Source organism: Hemicordylus capensis, chromosome 5, assembly GCF_027244095.1.
Source record: "Hemicordylus capensis ecotype Gifberg chromosome 5, rHemCap1.1.pri, whole genome shotgun sequence".
Lineage (NCBI taxonomy): Eukaryota > Metazoa > Chordata > Lepidosauria > Squamata > Cordylidae > Hemicordylus > Hemicordylus capensis.
Window position 1 is genome coordinate 1,910,514 of NC_069661.1, and position 18,910 is coordinate 1,929,423.

Consider the following 18,910-nt stretch of genomic DNA (forward strand, 5'->3'; position numbering starts at 1 on the left):
GTTAACTTCTACCCAATTGGCTTCCATCAAAATAAACATATTCAAGACGGTGGTGGTGGTGCTTTCTGGTCCTTGTGCAGTGATATGATATCAATTTAGAAAAGTTATTCTACTTCAGCATAATTAATGGAGCCGCCTGGCATGAGTTTTTTGACAAATGGGCACGGATCATGGCGACAGGCATGAAATTAGAAAATTCTTTTTGTGCCCTCAAATATAAATAGCTCTTGGAAGTGAAAAGGGTTTCACAGCTGAAGATGTTATTGTGTGGAGAGGGAAGGTTTTTCCAGTGACCCCCTCCTCCGCACTCTCTCTCCAGCCCCCAAATGCTTTTCTTCCTTGCAAATTGTTTGTTCATTCACAAAACAAACACTTTGGAGCCCAGTGAGGCTCATGGGAATAAATTTCAGGTCGAATTAGTACAGTTTCCTTGCTGTCAGGATGGTGGAATTAATGGTGTTTTGATGACACGAATTTTGAAGGGTGAACAAAAAGCGGGAAGGGAGGGAGACCTGACTCCTTAGAAGCGCGCTCCTCCTCTCCCTCAGCCACTGTTGTCTTTGCTGTCATCCGTCTGCCAATCTCCCTGTCCATGGTGAGTTAAAAGCGCTTTTTATCCTCTCCTCTTTCCCACAGAGTTTGCCAGATCCGGGCCAGTGCCTGGGTTCCAGGGGGACACGCTGCAGTTGGCCTTCATCGACTTGAGACAAGTACGTCTTTGTGTTCCTGTTTTTTGTGTTCCTTTTAAGATGTGTGACTGAAGACCGTCAGGTCTTAAGGGAAGGAAGGAGGGGGCAGGATTGGAGAGCCTGGCCAAAGACCTCCTTTCCTCTCCACCATTGCTACCACCACCACCACCCTACCTAATGCCTGCGGCCACCTCTTTCTATTGCAATATGGGGTTGTTGTGTTGGGAAGGTGATGGTCTGGCAAGAGAGTGCTGAGATGACCCCTGTCGTGGGCCTGTTGAGTTCCAGCAGGTCCCTACCAAAGTGGTAAGAAGATGAGGCTAGTGTGCTGTGTGCACACCCTGAGCAGGTGTTGCATACACAAGAAGCGTTGATGCATGGGCTGCCCATGCTGGTGTGACTGTGTGTGTACACATGATGTCCGGTGGAGGGCTGTGCTTGGTGCGCTCGGCATATGCATCCTCTGAGGAAGAAGGGTGTGCACATGATTTGTTGGTGTCTGGCGAGGGCAGCCTGCCATTCTCACAGGCAGCTTCCAGTCTCGAATGATTATGCGTCTGTTCATGAAGATGATGACAAAAGGCTCCGCCCATTGATGGGACCTCATTATGGTGGCCCTGTTGGTTGCGATGTATAAGAGTGTGCCCCTGTGGTTTGGCAAGCTCACATAGGGAGGAAAGAGGCCGTTTTCTGGCAAGTCATTTGTTATGGTGAGAACAGCCGGTGGCGGGGAGTGGGGGTGATTTACCAGTCTCTTTGGGGTGGGGGTGGAGGGTCTAGCTCCTGTCATCTCTTGGCGCTGAAGATGAATGGGATCGGGGGGGAAATGGGAATGAAGGGAGATGCAATGACTGATGTCCTTTTTCATTAAAACCATCTTTGTCTACTAAAGAAGCACGCTTTGTCTCAGCTGCCATGATAATGCAGTGCCATTTGTTCTCAAGGTTGACGTAGGCCTGCATTTTGCACGGCAGGCTCTGGATCATGGGGTGTTCCCTTGGCCCGAGCAGCTGCCCTCCCTCCCCCACCCCATCCCCATCCTGTGCCAAGGCAAGCTTTCTGCCTCCCCACATCTAAGGGGCTGCTCATCCCACAACAGCTTCCATTCCAGATTGAACCATGGAGTGGACCTGAAGACTCAAGGCAGACTCTTCCATGTCAGAAGCCCCTATTTTGTCAGGTTTCCAAGTTTTTCATTAGATGGTCCCCAGTGCTATCACGGAAAGGGGAGAGCCCTGTTTTTAACTGGAACTGAAAGCTGAGGTGGTGGTGGGTTAGACCATTGGCCCATCTTGGTCTGGATGGAAATTCACAAGTACACTGTCATCTGTCCAGTGTCTGGATAGGTGGCAGTTTGCTCTGTCTGCACATGAAGTTCCTCTCTGGCTGTACATGGAGGCATTCTATAGGCTAAGGGTCACAAGTAGACCCATACTTGGCGCCTTTATCCAGTCCTCTTCAAAATAGTAATAATGACCCCACGTACCTGGCCTCGTTGCATCTGGTTAACAAATACTATGAATTGGTTCTAGACTCTGTGGAGTCAGTCCCACCTTCTGGCATCCTTGCTGCCCAGCCAGTCTCTCAGGAATGTTCTGCCTTGGTGTGCTCGCTTATTTTTGCTAGCTGAAGCTGATACACCTGTAACGAGGCCCACCCTGACCCAAGGACTCAAGACAGGTGCCACTGTTCGAGGTAAAGTCTTGCTCCAGATTTACAGTGTGATGTACCAATGGTTGACCTTTGGATAGTCCTGGCTTAAGGCTTTTCATGTACTCTGCTGCCTCGTGCCTGGTGGCAGAACAGCTGTGTTTTGCACTCAGAGGTGGTCTGTGAGTGCAACCTGGCCAGTGGATGTATCCTTGAGTCACAAAAAGCAAAGAAAGGAAACAAGGTAGGCACTAGTAAGCAGCTGCCCAGTTCAGAAAACGCTTGAGGATTAGACCAATATTTGGCATAATTTACCTGGTATATAATTGGATGTATTTGGTATAATTTGCCACAGGTGAGCCGTTCTCCAATTGCTAGGGAGAGGTGGGGGAGGTAAGAGGCAGACAACTGCTGAGATGAATGCTCAGAAAATGCATGTTCGTGGTGTAAGGGTTTAGTTTCTTATGAGCTATGAGTTTAAAGTGCATGTCTCAAATATGTGGCCATGTGGCGGTCGCCATCAGTCTATCGGATGCATTGGCCTTTCTGTGTCCTGTGCAGGTGTGTGGCATCCTCTCTCCCTTCCCCACTGCAGTGCTTGTGTGCACATACGGCCTTGATTAGTTGGGCATAGAGTTTGTATGGGGAACTGAAAGGTAGGCAGCTGCCTCTTGACTCGGATCATCCCAGCAAAGATGTTTGTGTGGTGTCCTGCCTTCTGCATGCTTTATTTTACTTTGGTTGAGGAACAAATGGGTGGTATATTAAATGCTTCTAATAAATAAATAAAATGTAACATGGCGTCAAGTGCTTGGGGAAGAGTGAAACTGGATCAGTTAAAGCCTCTGGATGAGCTGGTGCTTGAAGGAAATGTAGCCGAGCCGTATCCACAATTACATCTTTCAAAACTCTGCATTGTCTCTGATCGTTCTGGTTTCCTTTTTCCCCTTTTCATTGTTTCTGCTGGAGAGCTGACTGTATGTGGAAGGCTTGGTTCTCCAGTTCCAGCAAGCCGTCGATGGAAATGGGGAAGTGCTTATGTTGGGGATTGTTCCTGGTCTTTGATGAAGACAGGCCTGTGTGTGCATGTGGAAGCAAGCCTGACTCACCCCCTGCCTTCTTGGAAGTCCTCTGTTCTCTTAGAGATGGCAAAGGCTTGAGGGGTAGGAGGGAAGCCGCTTGCAGCACTTGGGAAACGCTCCCTGGCTTGGTGGGCTTTGTGGAGCCAGGCCGCCATTGTCAGTCTTCCCTGGCAAAGGCTCTTTGTGGCCTTTCCTAGCTTCATATCTTTTTAGCTGAAGCTTCCAGGGCTTGAACCTGGGACCTGGTACATTCCAAGCACATGTACTGCCACTGAGCGGTGTCCCTTCCATGGTGCACGAAACCTGTAATTTTTTTTATTTTTATTGAACATATTTTTATACCGCCCAAAACTTGCATCTCTGGGCGGTTTACAATAAAACAATACAAATAACAGAAAATGTGAAAACATTACAACAATTTAAAATTTTTAAACAATATTAAAACTATTAAAACACTATTTAATTAAAAGCTTGAGTGAACAGATGCATCTTTAAGGACTTTTAAAAAGTTGTCAGAGATGGGGAGGCTTTGGGGCAGCAGCGGAAAAGGACCATCCCTGAGTAGCCGTCAGATGAGCCGGTGGCAACTGCAGACGGACCTCTCCTGATGATCTCAGTAGGCGGTGGGGTTCATGACGAAGATGTTCTCTTAAATGCCCAGGGCCCAAGCTGTTTAGGGCTTTATAGGTAATAACCAGCACCTTGTATTTTGCCCAGAAACCTATCAGCAGCCAATGTAGCTCTTTCAATATGGGAGTAATATGGTCTCTCCAAGATGACAGAGACCAACCTGTCTGCTGCATTCTGTAATAGACTCATCAGGGCAGTGGACATGATTACTCCTAAGAGTCCTCTCCGACCCACTTTGAAACTGGCCCCTTGGTATACGGAAGAACGACGGGGGCTGAAGCAGCGAGGTAGACGACTAGACCACAAGTGGAGAAAGACTCAACTCGAATCTGACAGATTACCTACATAGAGCACATTTGAAGATCTCTGCTCAGGCGATACGTGCAGCAAAGAAGCGATTCTTTTCCTCCCGCATCGTGTCCACAAGTTCACGTCCAGCAGAGTTCTTCAGGGTTGTGAAGGGGTTAATGTACACTCCTTCCCCCTTGAATCACTACTTAGAACCAACAATTACTCACTGTGACATTTTAAATGACATTTTTGTGTGGACAGCATCTCTCATATTCGGGCCAACTTGGATTCAAACTCCACAATTGTTAGAGTCTGATGCTGAGGTATCCAGCAGCTCCTCTTATGTGATGACCTGGATCAGTTTCAGTTTGTGACTCCTGAGGATGTGGACAAGTTGCTCGGAATGTGGACAAGTTGTGTGGCCTACCACTTGCCCTCTTGATCGTTGCCCAACATAGCTTATACTAACTGGCAGGGAGGCTGTTGTAGAGGGCCTGGTAGAGATTATAAATGTTTCTCTGAGGGAGGGCAGGATGCCTCCTTGTCTTAAGGAGGCAATCATTAGACCACTTCTGAAGAAGCCTGCCTTGGATCCCTCAGAGTTAAGCAATTACAGGCCTGTCTCCAACCTTCCATGGCTGGGAAAGGTGATTGAGAAGGTGGTGGCCTCCCAGCTCCAGGCAGTCTTGGAAGAAACTGATTATCTAGACTCATTTCAAACTGGCTTTCAGGTGGGGGCTATGGGGTGGAGACTGCCTTGGTCAGCCTGATGGATGATCTCCAATTGGGAATTGACAGAAGGAGTGTGACTCTGTTGGTCCTTTTGGATCTCTCGGGAACGTCTTCTTCACCATGAGCCCCACCGCCTATTAAGATAATCTGGAGAGGTCTATCTGAGGTTGCCGCCAAGTCGTTTGGTGGCTACTTGGGAACGGGCCTTCTCTGTAGGTGCCCCTGGCCTTTGGAATGTGCCCCCTGTTGAAATAAGAGCCTCCCCATCTCTGGCAACTTTTGAAAAGGCACTGAAGACACATTTATTCACTCAGGCTTTTAATTAGATTGATAGTTTTTAATTTTTAATCTTGGTTTTAAATGATTTTAATGTTAATGATCTTAATTGTTTAATTGATTTAATGTTTTAAATGATTTAAATTGTAAACTGCCCAGAGATGTAAGTTTTGGGCAGTATAAAAATATGTTTAATAACAACAACAACAACCTTCCCATATTCAAGATAGGTCTGTCACTTCTCTCAAGTAGTTATATGCATGCTCAACACAACAGCTTGACTATGTAGATGAGTGTACTGCCTCATAGTTCCCTACAAGGATGCCACCTGGGGCCACCTTAGCTAAAATTAACAGTAGTAATTTAGTAGTAACAAAAATCTGTGCGGCAGCTGTGAAAAAGGCCAATTCCATCCTAGGGATCATTAGGAAGGGGGTTGAAAATAAAACTGCTAGTATTATCATGCCCTTATACAAAACTATGGTGCGAACACACTTGGAGTACTGCGTACAATTCTGGTCACCGCAACTAAAGAAGGACATTGTAGAACTGGAGAAGGTACAGAAGAGGGCAACCAAGATGATCAGGGGCCTGGAGCACCTTCCTTATGAGGCAAGGCTACAACACCTGGGGCTATTTAGTTTAGAAAAAAGACGACTGCGGGGAGACATGATAGAGGTCTATAAAATAATGCATGGTGTGGAGAAAGTGGATAGAGAGAAATTCTTCTCCCTCTCACATAACACTAGAACCAGGGGTCATCCCATGAAATTGATCACCAGGAGGTCTAGGACAAACAAACGGAAGTACTTTTTCACACAACGCGTGATCCACATGTGGAACACTCTGCCACAGGATGTGGTGACAGCCAACAACCTGGATGGCTTTAAGAGGGGTTTGGATAACTTCATGGAGAGGTCTATCAACGGTTACTAGTCGGAGGGCTGTGGGCCACCTCCAGCCTCAAAGGCAGGATCCTCTGAGTACCAGTTGCAGGGGAGTAATGGCAGGAGAGGGGGCACGCCCTCAACTCCTGCCTTTGGGCTTCTAGTGGCATCTGGTGGGGCACTGTGCGAAACAGGATGCTGGACTAGATGGGCCTTGGGCCTGATCCAGCAGGGCCGTTCTTATGTTCTTAGTATTAGTAGAAATATATTTTTAAGTTATTTATAAAGACCCTAAAGAACGAGGCATTATACAGTGACTGAATTAAGGACAAAGCCTGTGCCACCAACTTACAACCTCAGTTTTCTTTTTTAAAAAGTCCTGCACTTGATCTGGGGATGTGATTGAAGCACAGGGCTTTAACAGGGTCAATAGTACCATTTCCTCCTCCTCTGCGCAGACACTCCCAACTTGCTTCCATATATGTTTGTATGGAAAACCTGCTTCTGTATTTCTGCCTTGCCTTTCTTCTTGTATGAACCAATATCTGCCTTGTCTCTCTAGAGCACCGTTTCCCAACCTTGTCTTTTATGTGGGCCACTATGTCATCATGGAAAGCGTTTGCAGACCACCACATAAACAAGCCATTTTAAACATTTTAAACATAGTCTATGTCTTTTAACAGACTCATATATCAAGGGATATTTAAAATGCAGCTCTTTCTAATGATGTATCATGCTCACTCACAAACCTATTGCATTTGTCACAATACATTTACCAGCATTAGGTGTACCAGTGGGGAAAAAAAAACATTTCCCAAATGGAAAGGCTATTTTCCCCAGCTTGCCCCTTCTTTGAGCCCAATTTTGCCCCCCAAATCTGCTCCTGAAGGTTGGGAGACCCTCCAGAGCAAGATGGCATAAGACACCGGAGGGCTACATAAGAGACACATGGGGTATATGATGATGACATTTTCTTTATTTCGTCCCCTCGTGGACCACAGGCTGGGAGCCGCTGCTCTAGAGAATGTGAGAAGAGCCCATCAAGTCCAGTGGCCAAATCCAATCGGAAGGTCAAGGAGGAACGGCTTGTTCTCACGAGAAGTGGGGAGTTCCAGAGGAGGCAAAGCTGCTTCTCCTCCCCAGAGTTCTGATTGCTCTTCTCCCTTCTCTGCCTGCCCTGCCCTGGCTCCACGTTCCTAGGGCACCAGTTACTATTGGGATTATTTGAGTCTTTTTCTGCCACAGCCTTTCAATTTCAATTTGTAGATCTTTGTATTTTGTGATTTTTTTCTATTTATTTTTCTTCTATTCTGCTGTCCCCTGGTATTGCTATGTCAATTATTTTAACTTGTTTTTCTTTCTTCTCGACTACAGTTATAACTGGTGTATTGTGTGGCAGATGTTTGTCTGTTTGTAGTCAGAAGTCCCATAATATTTTTACATCTTCATTTTCTTCAACTTTTTCAATTTTATGGTCCCACCAATGTTTGGCTACAGGTAGCTTGTATTTTTTGCAGATATTCCAGTGTATCATCCCTGCTACCTTTTCATGCCTTTGTTTGTAGTCAGTCTGTGCAATCTTTTTACAACAGCTGATTAGGTGGTCCACTGTTTCATCTGCTTCTTTACAAAGGCGGCACTTGCTGTTTGTTGTTGACTTTTTGACTTTTGCTCTTATTGCATTTGTTCTTAGTGCCTGTTCTTGTGCAGCCAGTATTAAACCCTCTGTTTCTTCCTCCAAGTTGCCATTCTTAAGCCATTGCCAGGTCTTGGTGATGTCTGATTTTCCACTTATATTGAGCAAATATTGACCATTATTTTTCCATTTTTCTGCTCGGTTCTTGACTTGTTCTTTCTTATAGGCCTGCTTTGTTTCATTGGTGTTGAATAGTTTCTCTTTCTTGACCGTTTGAAGTGCATCTTCTTCACTGTCCTTGATATATTCTTCAAGGCCTCTTTGCTCCTCCTCTGCTGTTTGATGGACTTGCAGCATTCCTCTTCCACCTGAGCTGCGAGGGAGGTATAGCCTATCGACATCACTGCGGGGGTGCAGAGCATGATTGATGGTCATTATTTTCCTGGTCTTACGATCTAGCGTCTCTAGCTCTGCCTGGGTCCAGTCTATTATTCCTGCAGTGTATCTGATAACAGGTATAGCCCAGGTGTTTATGGCTTGTATGGTGTTCCCGCCATTGAGTTTGGACTTGAGGATTTTTTTTAACTCTCCTGATGTAATCACTTCCAATTTTTCTTTTCACTTCAGTGTGTGCGATGTTATCAGCCTGGAGAATGCCCAAGTATTCATAATGTACTTTCTCTTCCAGGTTCTTGATGTTGCTTCCATTGGGCAGTTCTATTCCTTCTGTTTTTGTTATTTTCCCTCTCTTCATTATTAATGCAGCACACTTGTCTAGTCCAAACTCCATTGCTATATCGCTACTGAATATACGGACAGTGTTTAGCAGTGATTCGATTTCTGACTGGGACTTTCCATACAACTTCAGATCGTCCATGTACAGCAGATGGTTGATTTTACTTGATGTTTTAGATGTTTGGTATCCGAGGCCTGTTTTGTTTAGTATTTGTGAAAGTGGGGTCATGGCGATTACAAACAACAGAGGGGATAGTGAGTCCCCTTGGAAAATGCCTCTTCTAATGCTAACCTGTCCAAGTGTCTCGCCATTGATTGTTAACTGTGTACTCCACATGCTCATTGCTTTTTTAAAATAAATATCTGAATGTTTTTGCTGACACCAGTTGTTTCCAAACATTTTAGTATCCATGTGTGAGGCAATGAATCGAAGACTTCTTGTAGTCAATCCATGCAACACTTAGATTTGTTTTTCTTCTCTTGCAATTTTGTAAAATCATTTTGTCAATCAGCAGCTGGTCTTTTTTGTGCCTCTGGTGTTTGGACAATTTCCTTTCTGTTCAAATGGAAGCTGTTTGTTAGTTAGTAAGTGTTGCATCACTTCATCTGCTATTATTCCAGTTAATAATTTGACCATGGTTGGCAGGCAGGTTATCGGTCTATAATTACTCGGAACTGCACCTTTTGCTGGGTCTTTCATTCTGAGATGGAGTTTCCCAGTTGTTAGCCATTGTTCAGTATCACCTTCTTGCAAAATGTGATTGAACTGTTTTGATAGTTGTTTATGAAGGCTTGTTAGGTGTTTAAGCCAAAAGCCATGCAGTTCATCGTCACCTGGCGCAGTCCAATTTTTAATTTTCTTTGCTCTTTCACTTATTAATTCTGGTACTATTATTAGATCTTGCATTTGTTGGTTACATTTTTTGACCTCTTTCATCCAGCCTGCTTTTTTATTATAATCTATTGGATTGTCCCATAATTTCCCCCAGAATTGCACTGTTTCTTCTTTATTTGGTGTTTCTAGGTTTCTTGCAGTTTCTCCTTCTATGCTTTGGTAGAAACGTCTCTGATTCGACTGGAATTGGAGATTCTGCCTGTGTTGTGTAATTCTGGCTTCGTATCTGCTAATCTTCTTTGACACTGCTGTTATTTGCTGATTATTATTATTATTATTATTATTTACATTTCTATCCCGCTCTTCCTCCAAGGAGCCCAGAGCGGTGTACTATATACTTGAGTTTCTCCTCACAACAACCCTGTGAAGTAGGTTAGGCTGAGAGAGAGTCACCCAGCTAGTCTCATGGCTGAATGGGGATTTGAACTCGGGTCTCCCTGGTCCTCGTCCAGCACTCTAACCACTACACCAAATATCCTGAACAGGAGTTATTCAGGCAGATTACAGACTAGTGTCCATGTGCTTTTTGTGTCTGATATCATTTGAGGACTTAAACAAAAAAAGACTTTTCTGTGTACTTGTGAATATTGTGTTCCCATAAAAACCTCTGAAGATTTGCACTTGGCCAGGGAGAGGACCACCTTTTGCAGCCTGACCAGTAGCAGCAGCTGAAGGGCCAGATGCTCCTGTTCCCAGGGTGAACCACCCTCCCCTGTGTGTCCATTCTGTCTCATCAACATTTATTTTCCTCCCCACTTCCCTTCTCCCCTTTGTAAATGCCACTTTTTCACCCAGAAGGCCATTGCTCTCTCTGGTCCCTCCTGCTCGTTGCCCAACCTGCCTTCATCTCTCTGGCGTTGCCACTGCGGTTGCCCTCTCGTTTGGATGTGTCCCGCTCTCACACAGCCTGAAAGTCACAGTGGTGGGGTTGGCCACCTCTTTTGCATATTGTCCCCGCCCCATCCCCTGTACCACTACCCTCCTCCATTTCGGCCTTTTGCATTTCATTTTCTTAGATTTGACTTCCCTCTTCAACTCTCCACGGCAGTTCTATTTCACCCTGTGGGTTCTCTTTTGACCTTCATTTCAGATCTTTATGCCTGGCTGACCTGCCTTTCTGACAACACTCACACTTCTCACTTTGCTGATTTTAAACATTAATGTTGAGCCTCACCTCTCCCTGGTGCCCCACCCCGCCCCTCCCTTACTGCCTTCTTTAAGTGTCAGGCTTTGGATTAACTTCACCATGCACTACCTTGGGGTCTTTTAATCTTCTCGGCTTTGAAATATCTCTCCTGATAATCACCCTGTCTCTTTCCCATTTATTTGGAGATTGCCTTTCCCCACATTCTGCCTCTCCTCCTCCTGTGACTTCCAGTCCATTCATCCAGTAGCTTTCTGTTTCCCCTATTTTCTCTCACCATTTCTATGTTCTTTGTAGTTCATCGCTGCTCTCAATTATCAAGGTACCTCTTCCTCTCTCCTAATGATTAATCAGCCCCTCTTACCCCCAGCCCTGACTCCTTCCCCCTATTCTTCTTTCATGTATTCATGCAGCTGAATTGCTGCTTGATGGCCTGTCCTTCAATCTTCTTCCTCCTCTCTCTGCTCAAGGCTATGCTGCATCTGGTGATAAAACTGAAGCGATCTTTTACAGCCTCTACCTTCCTCTTCCACTGCTACACCTCTTCCAGCTCTTTCTTGGGGAACAACCGACGGGAGCTGGGCAGTATCCCGTTTGGCAAAAGCCCTCCCTTAAAGTGTGACGGTGCAATCAATTCAGAGAAAACAGAAGAGGACAGTGCAGAACCGCATAAAGAGCAGACAGGAGCCTGTGCCAGCAGGTCAAAGAGTCATAAGAATAGCATACTTCAGGGGAGAGATTCAGCGTATAGGTGCTTATATGCCAATGCCAGAAGCCTCCGAGCCAAGATGGGTGAGCTGGAGTGCTTGGTTGCTAACGCAGAAATAGATATAGTGGGCATAACAGAAACATGGTGGAAGAGTGAAAACCAGTGGGACACAGTCATCCCTGGGTATAAACTCTACAGAAAGGACAGGGAGGGGCGCCTTGGAGGTGGAGTAGCACCGTATGTTAAAGAGGGCACAGAATCTCACAAGCTAGAAAACCTAGGTGGACTGGAGTCCTCCACAGAAACCCTGTGGGTGACAATACAAAGCCTGAAAGGGAATGTGCTACTGGGGATGTGCTCTCGCCCTCCAGATCAAAACGCCGACAGTGACTCGGAGTTGCAGGAAGAAATCAGGGAGGTGTCAAGGAGAGGCAGGGCTGTAATTATGGGTGACTTCAGTTACCCACACATAGACTGAGTAAATTCACATTCAGGTCAGGACAAAGAGGTCAGATTTCTAGATACGCTAAATGACTGTGCCCTAGAACAGTTGGTCATGGATCCGACCAGAGAGAAGGCGACCTTGGATCTAATTCTGAGCGGCACATAGGACCTGGTGTGTGATGTCAGTGTCATCGACCCTCTAGGGAACAGTGACCATAGTGCCATCAAATTCAGCATACATGAGGGGAGAGAATCACCAAGGATGTCTAATATGGACATTTTGAATTTCAGAAGAGGAAACTTCTCCAAAATGAAGAGTATGGTGAAAGGGAAATCCAGGAGAGTCACTTTGCTCCAGAGTGCATGGAGTTTACTCAAAACCACAATACTAGAAGCCCAGTTAGACTGTATACCCAAAAGGAGGAAAGATACCACTAAGTCCAGGAGGATGCCAGCATGGCTCACTGGTACTGTCAAAGAAGCCATAAAAGGGAAGAAGACTTCATTCCGAAATTGGAAGGCCTGTCCAAACGAAGAGAACAGAAAGGAACACAAACTCTGGCAAAAGAAATGCAAGGTGACAATAAGGGAGGCAAAAAGAGAGTTTGAGGAACATTTAGCCAAAAGTATCAAGGGGAATAACAAAAACTTCTTTGAGTACATCAGAAGCAGGAAACCTGCCAGGGAGGCGGTTGGGCCATTAGACAATGAGGGAGTGAAAGGGATTATTAAGGAGGATATGAAGGTTACAGAGAAGATACATGAGTTCTTTGCATCTGTCTTCACGGCAGAGGATACTGAGCATATACCTGTTCCTGAAACAGGCTTTTTAGGGATGGAGGCTAGAGAGCTGAGTCAGATAGTAGTGACAAGAGATGATGTACTAAACTGTCTTTAAAAAACTGAAAGCTAACAAATCACCAGGGCCTGATGGCATCCATCCAAGAGTCCTCAAAGAACTCAAATGTGAAATTGCTGACCTTCTTGCTAAAATTTTCAACTTATCCCTGAAATCGGAGTCTGTACCAGAGGACTGGAGAGTAGCAAATGTAACACCGATTTTCAAAAAGGGACCCAGGGGCGATCCGGGAAATTACAGGCCAGTTAGCCTAACGTCTGTTCCAGGCAAACTGATGGAAAGCATCATCAAGGATAAAATTGTAAAGCACCTAGAAGAACAGGCCCTGCTGGGAGTGAGCCAGCATGGCTTCCGCAAAGGTAAATCTTGCCTCACCAACCTTTTGGACTTCTTTGAGGGTGTCAACGAGTGTGTAGATCAAAGTGATCCAGTTGACATAGTATACCTGGACTTCCAAAAAGCTTTTGACAAAGTTCCTCATCAAAGACTCCTGAGGAAACTTAGCAGTCATGGGATAAGGGGACAGGTACATGTGTGGATTGCTAACTGGTGGTTGAAGGACAGGAAACAGAGGGTAGGTATAAATGGAGAGTTTTCACAATGGAGGGAAGTAAGAAGTGGGGTCCCCCAGGGATCTGTACTGGGACCGGTGCTTTTTAATTTATTCCTAAATGATCTAGAAGTTGGGGTAAGTAGCAAGGTGGCCAAATTCGCAGATGATACCAAACTCTTTCGGGTAGTGAAATCCATAACGGATTGTGAGCAGCTCCAAAAAGATCTCTCCAAACTGCGGGAGTTGGCGACAAAATGGCAAATGTAGTTCAATGTTAGCAAGTGTGAAGTGATGCACATTGGGACGAAAAACCCCAACTTCAAGTATATGCTGATGGGATCCGAGCTGTCGGTGACGGACCAGGAGAGGGATCTTGGGGTTGTGGTGGACAATGTGCAGCAGCTGTGAAAAAGGCAAATTCAATGCTAGGGATCATTAGAAAGGAGACTGAAAATAAAACGGCTAACATTATAATGCCCTTATACAAAACTATGGTGCGACCACACTTGGAGTACTGTGTACAATTCTGGTCACCACATCTAAAAAAGGACATTGTTGAACTGGAGAAGGTACAGAAGAGGGCAACCAAGATGATCAGGGGCCTAGAGCACCTTTCTTACGAGGCACGACTACAACACCTGGGGCTTTTTAGCTTAGAAAAAAAACTGTGAGGAGACCTGATAGAGGTCTATAAAATCATGCATGGGGTGGAGAAAGTGGAGAGAGAGAAATTATTTTCCCTCTCACACAACACTAGAACCAGGGGTCATTCCATGAAATAGGTTGCCAGGAGGTCTAGGACCAACAAACGGAAGTACTTTTTCACACAATGCGTGATCCACTTGTGGAGCTCTCTGCCACAGGACGTAGTGTCAGCCAACAACCTGGATGGCTTTAAGAGGGGTTTGGATAACTTCATGGAGGAGAGGTCCATCAATGGCTACTTGTCGTACGGCTGTGGGCCACCTCCAGTCTCAAAGGCAGGATGCTCTGAGAACCAGTTGCAGGGGAGTAATGGCAGGAGAGAGGGCATGCCCTCAACTCCTGCTGTGGCTTCCAGCAGCATCTGGTGGGCCACTGTGAGAAACAGGATGCTGGACTAGATGGGAATTCTTGGGCCTGATCCAGCAGGGCTGTTCTTATGTTCTTTCTCCTGTCTCATTTGAGCAGTAGACCACCTTGTTGCCCTGGCTTACCCCTCCCCATGCCTCTTCGATCCTATCTGCTCCAGACTCCTGGTTGCTGTCTCCTCTGCTGTTCTCTCTACTGCTTTCAAACAAACCACTGTTTCCCCTCTTCTTAATTTATTTCTTAAATTATTTTACCCTCCTCTGCAACTGCCACCCAGTTTCCATTCTAACCTTTATCTCCAGACTCCTGAAGTGTGCTTTCTCGCATCACACACTGCTTTGGATTCCCTCCAATCTGGCTTCTACCTTCAGCACCCCACCAAAACTGCCAGTCTCCTTGCTAGAGTTCCAAAGGCCTTCTCTTCTCAGTTCTCCCTCTACTCAACTCCTCTGCTAACTTGGACGCAGTAGATCATTCTCTCTTGCTTGACCCCCCTTTTTGCTCTAGACCTTCATGTTTTGGTTATTTTCCTCTCTACCTAATTGGTCTTTCAACTGGTCCATGCGAGGAAGCTCTTCCTCTGATTTCCCTCTATTGCTAGGGGTCCTTTGGGCCTCTCTTTTCTTATTCCCCTGATAGACACTGTTTCTGGGGAACTTCATCATATCCTGTGGCTTTCAGTACTATCTGTATGCTGATGGCACTTAGGCTTGAACTTTCTACCCTGGCACGTTCTCTCTCCATCTTCTCACTTCTGTTTCCACTTTGATGCGCTGTCGTCATCTCAGGCTCAAATGTCCAAGCCTGAGCTTCTTCCTTTCCCTTCCAAACCCTTCTCTTGTTGTTAACTCTCCTTATCCACTGACAGCATCACCACATGCCTTTAGTTCTCTCTTTGCCCCTGCACTCTCCTTTCCCCCACAAATTCGCTCCGTCACCAGAGCATGTTTCGCTCTCCAGGATTTTAAAGATGCAGCCCTTCCTCTCTGTCCCCTCAGCAAACATTTGGCCGGTGCCCTAATACTCTCTTGCCTCGATTTGTGCTGTCTCTTGCCTCGATTTGTGCTGTCTCCTTTCTGGCTTCTTCCCATGGTCTTGCCTCTGTTCCCACACCTCTCTCTCTCATTGTTTTGACTCTGTGATGTCCCTCTTTAAATCCCTACACTGGCATCTTGCCTTCTCCTGAATCCTGCACAAACTTCTCATTCTTTCCTTCAAAGACTTCTACGGCTTTGTCCCCTTTATCTCTCTGCTCTCATACCACGGCCCAACCCTTCCTGTGACTTTCACTTGTCCAGCTCTTCCACTTTCAGCCCCTGAAGGTCTCCTGCTCTGTCACCCGACTCTGCTTTCTCCTCCTTGCTGCCTGGATTTGCCTCCAAGATCCCTTCTGCAAAGGGCGTAGGCCCCACACTCTTGTACATAGATGCAAAAGAATGGCACCATCTTCCCCAGTTTATCCCTGCCTCCATGGCCCCCTCCTTTCTTGGTTGACTCCTTGATGTCCACTTTTGGATGATGAGATCCTCTCATTCTTCGTAAAGTGCTGTGCACACAGATGATTGTATGTATGTGTGTTTGTTTTATTTTTCAAATTTGTAGACCACCCCTAACTTCCATCTCTGGGCAGTTGACAGCAACATCAAACAGATTACAAATGAAGATCTTAAAACCATTTAAGATTGTTTACTGATCTTAAAAAACTGGACAACCACGGTCCAGTTTAAAAGCTTGGGTCAAAAAACAAGTCTTTAGAGACTTTTAAAAAGTTGTCCAAGATGGAGAGGCTCTTATTTCAGCAGGGAGCACATTCCAGAGTCTCAGGCAGCAGCAGCAGCAGCTCTATCCAGGGTAAGGAACCAGGGGACAGGCTGTGGCTGGCTCCGAAGGGAAGGCTGGACTGCCCTTCCTCTCAGCCTTGCCTCCCCCTGCCCAGATCTCTCCCCTGTCTCTAGAAAGCTGAGGTGGTCTGCGTTTATTGGCATGACGCTTCCGATCTCCCAGCCCCGAACCACGGACACGAAGATGAGTGCTCAGTCACCCTCTTCGGCTTAGCGCCATCCGACAAAGCCTCCTGCAGTGTGGGGCTCCCTGGAGAGCAACTCAGCCAGCACCAAGGGCCTTCAGCAGAACTCCACCCTGGCTCTTAGCACACTCCTCCTTCAAACAATGAGACCGGAAGGCATGAAGAGCTGCCCTCACCCCTCCCTAAGCAACAGGTCATCATACAAGGCAGTGCCTGACTCCCCAAAGGACAGGGGTGATTCATCGCTTCTGCCCCCCAACTCTCTTCCTCCTGTGATGTGTGGAGTTCAGGCGGCTCTGCACAAGCCTCCCTTGCAGCCCAAGTCCTTGTTGGATTTAGAGTCTTAGCTGTGACTTTTCTCTGCTTTTGAGGGATTAAGCCAGCCTTAATCCACTTGAAGTGGCACAGTGAGGAAATGCTTGACTAACAAGCAGAAGGTTGCCGGTTCAAATCCCCGCTGGTACTATATTGGGCAGCCGTGATATAGGAGGATGCTGAAAGGCATCATCTCACACTGCACAGGAGGAGGCCATGGTCAACCCCTCCTGTATAATTCCGAAGAAAACCACAGGGCTCTGTGGGCACCAGGAGTCAAAATTGACTCGACGGCACACGTTCCCTTTCCCTTTAATGCTGCCTTAAGCACAGCCTTTGAGAGAGAGCAATTGCGCTATCAGCACTCAAAACTAGGAATCCCGCTCCCTCCCCCCGCCCACTCTCTCTCGGAAGGATGCCTGTGAGTGCCAAGGAGTTGGGCAGCCGGGACAGTCCCCAGAACTTGCAGCACTTCCGGCAGAGCCCCCTTCCTGCTGCCTGCCTGATGCTCTGTTCATGGCTTTCATCTGTGCAGTCCTGCGTTTATTCACATCTTGCCTTTCCTTGGTGCCAAATGATCCTCTCCAGGAACTGTTATTTATGTGGAGATCCAAGCCCTCCTTCCTAAGGGCTTACTCTTCGTAGTATTCCACCACTTGGGCAGTGAAGCAAAGCTGTGCCTGCTCTCTCTCTTGGCTGTGTGTGTGTTCCTGTCACTTCATCTGGGTAGGTTATCACCCTCTTCTAGAGTCTGGGTTTTGGCCTGGAGAAGAGAAGACCTCAAATAATTGCATCAGAAATTTTGATGTAAACCACCCTGAGCCACTTTTGGAAGGGCAGTATATAGATCAAATAAATAAAATAAAATAAAATCTGGGGGTTTCAGCCACAGGGCTGCGGCCCAATTTTGCCACCAAGGACCAGTAAGTCTGAGTAGTGAAAGGAGCAAGCGGCCAGCCCTTGGCTTCTCTTCCACTTGGCTGGTGGTCGCCACAGACCCCTCCTTGCCCTGTGCTGGGTGCTTGCCTCTCTGCTTGGCTTCTGCTGCCTCTGGCAAGAGCCCGACGGAAAGGGAGAGCAACGAGCCCTGCATTCCCGTATGGAGGAGGGCAGGAGAGGTGGTTTCTCTCCCCTCCACTGGGCTTTGCAGGAAGTGCTGCTCCCTCCTGCCTGATTTGCCTTCATGGTGGACAGGAAGGCAAGCGAGGGAGTTGGGGTGTATTCCTGATGCGGCAGCATCAAGGCCGAAACTCAGTGCACTGGAAGGAAGCAGCCTTTCATTTTCTCCACAGAGTGGAGGAGAAAAATACAGTTCCTTTTGCTGGAAGAGGGAACGTGCTCACCACTGGCAAACAACCAGTTGAGTTGCTGGAACTCGGAGCCTGACACAAGCCCTTGTGGTCACTGTGGGCCTGGAGGAGAGGAGGAGGGGCAGAAAGCGCACCCTGCTGTTGGCTCTGGCCTTGCGGTGGAAGCCGAAGCCCAGGACAGAGGTTGCAGAGCTCCTCCTGTTCGCCCTGCCCGACTCCCAGGCCTGCTGCTTTGCAGAGAGTCAGTTAAACGGGAAGGAGAATTGCTCCTCTCTGTTCTTGATTCCTCGCCTTCCTTGCTCTTCCGTGGAAGGGCAGTGCAGTGAACTTCCACTGCTCACTTTCTTGAAGCCAGCAGAGGAGATGTTTCCAATGGGGTCACTTCAGTTACCCACTCTTGCCTAATGCAATGCTGCCGTGTTTCCTATCGTCATGTCTGGCTGCGTTGGAGACAGCCTCCATCTGCCAGGTAGGTGTTTGCTTTTCAGCACCACAAGTGTCCTGTGGTGTGCATGTCACTCCTCCTCCCACTCCTCCTCCTGGCTGCATCGTGGACTGCCTGCCGGCTCCACACTCTGCCCTCTTAGTCGACTTGATGCTGCTCCAGCTGACATCAGTTTACTGTTACCTCCTCCTCAGTTCATTTTTTAAACATTCGTTATTTATACAAGGTCTATCCTCCTTTCCACCAACTTCTTTCAGGGCAACTCTGCAGTCAATAAAACAAGTTAAAGCAAGAACACCTTTTCAAAAGTCACAGTTGAGTAAATCGCTGCCTTGAACACTATTTGCATCAGGTGCCCAGGGCCGCTGGGAGATCAACATGGCACCTTGTACTGGAGGAAGAGGAGAGGACATCTCCTGCTGCCTCCCTCCATGGTTTGGTGGGCTTGCCAGGGCCCAACAGGAGGCTTCTTGGCCAACAGCAGATGGCCTTGTCCTCCTTCCGGGGTTGGCCTTCAGGTGGTTGTGGGCA

At 47.0% G+C, this 18,910-nt stretch overlaps 1 protein-coding gene across 2 annotated transcripts in view; it reads left to right on the top strand.

Moving 5' to 3' along the window:
• The window catches only part of EXOC6B (exocyst complex component 6B), a 358,545-nt gene that overhangs the window by 271,057 nt on the left and 68,578 nt on the right, over nt 1–18,910 (top strand). For both annotated transcript variants that reach the window (XM_053255095.1, XM_053255094.1), the window contains one exon: nt 637–710. In XM_053255095.1, coding sequence (XP_053111070.1) covers nt 637–710 — 74 coding nt within the window. The remainder of the gene's footprint in view (nt 1–636; nt 711–18,910) is intronic.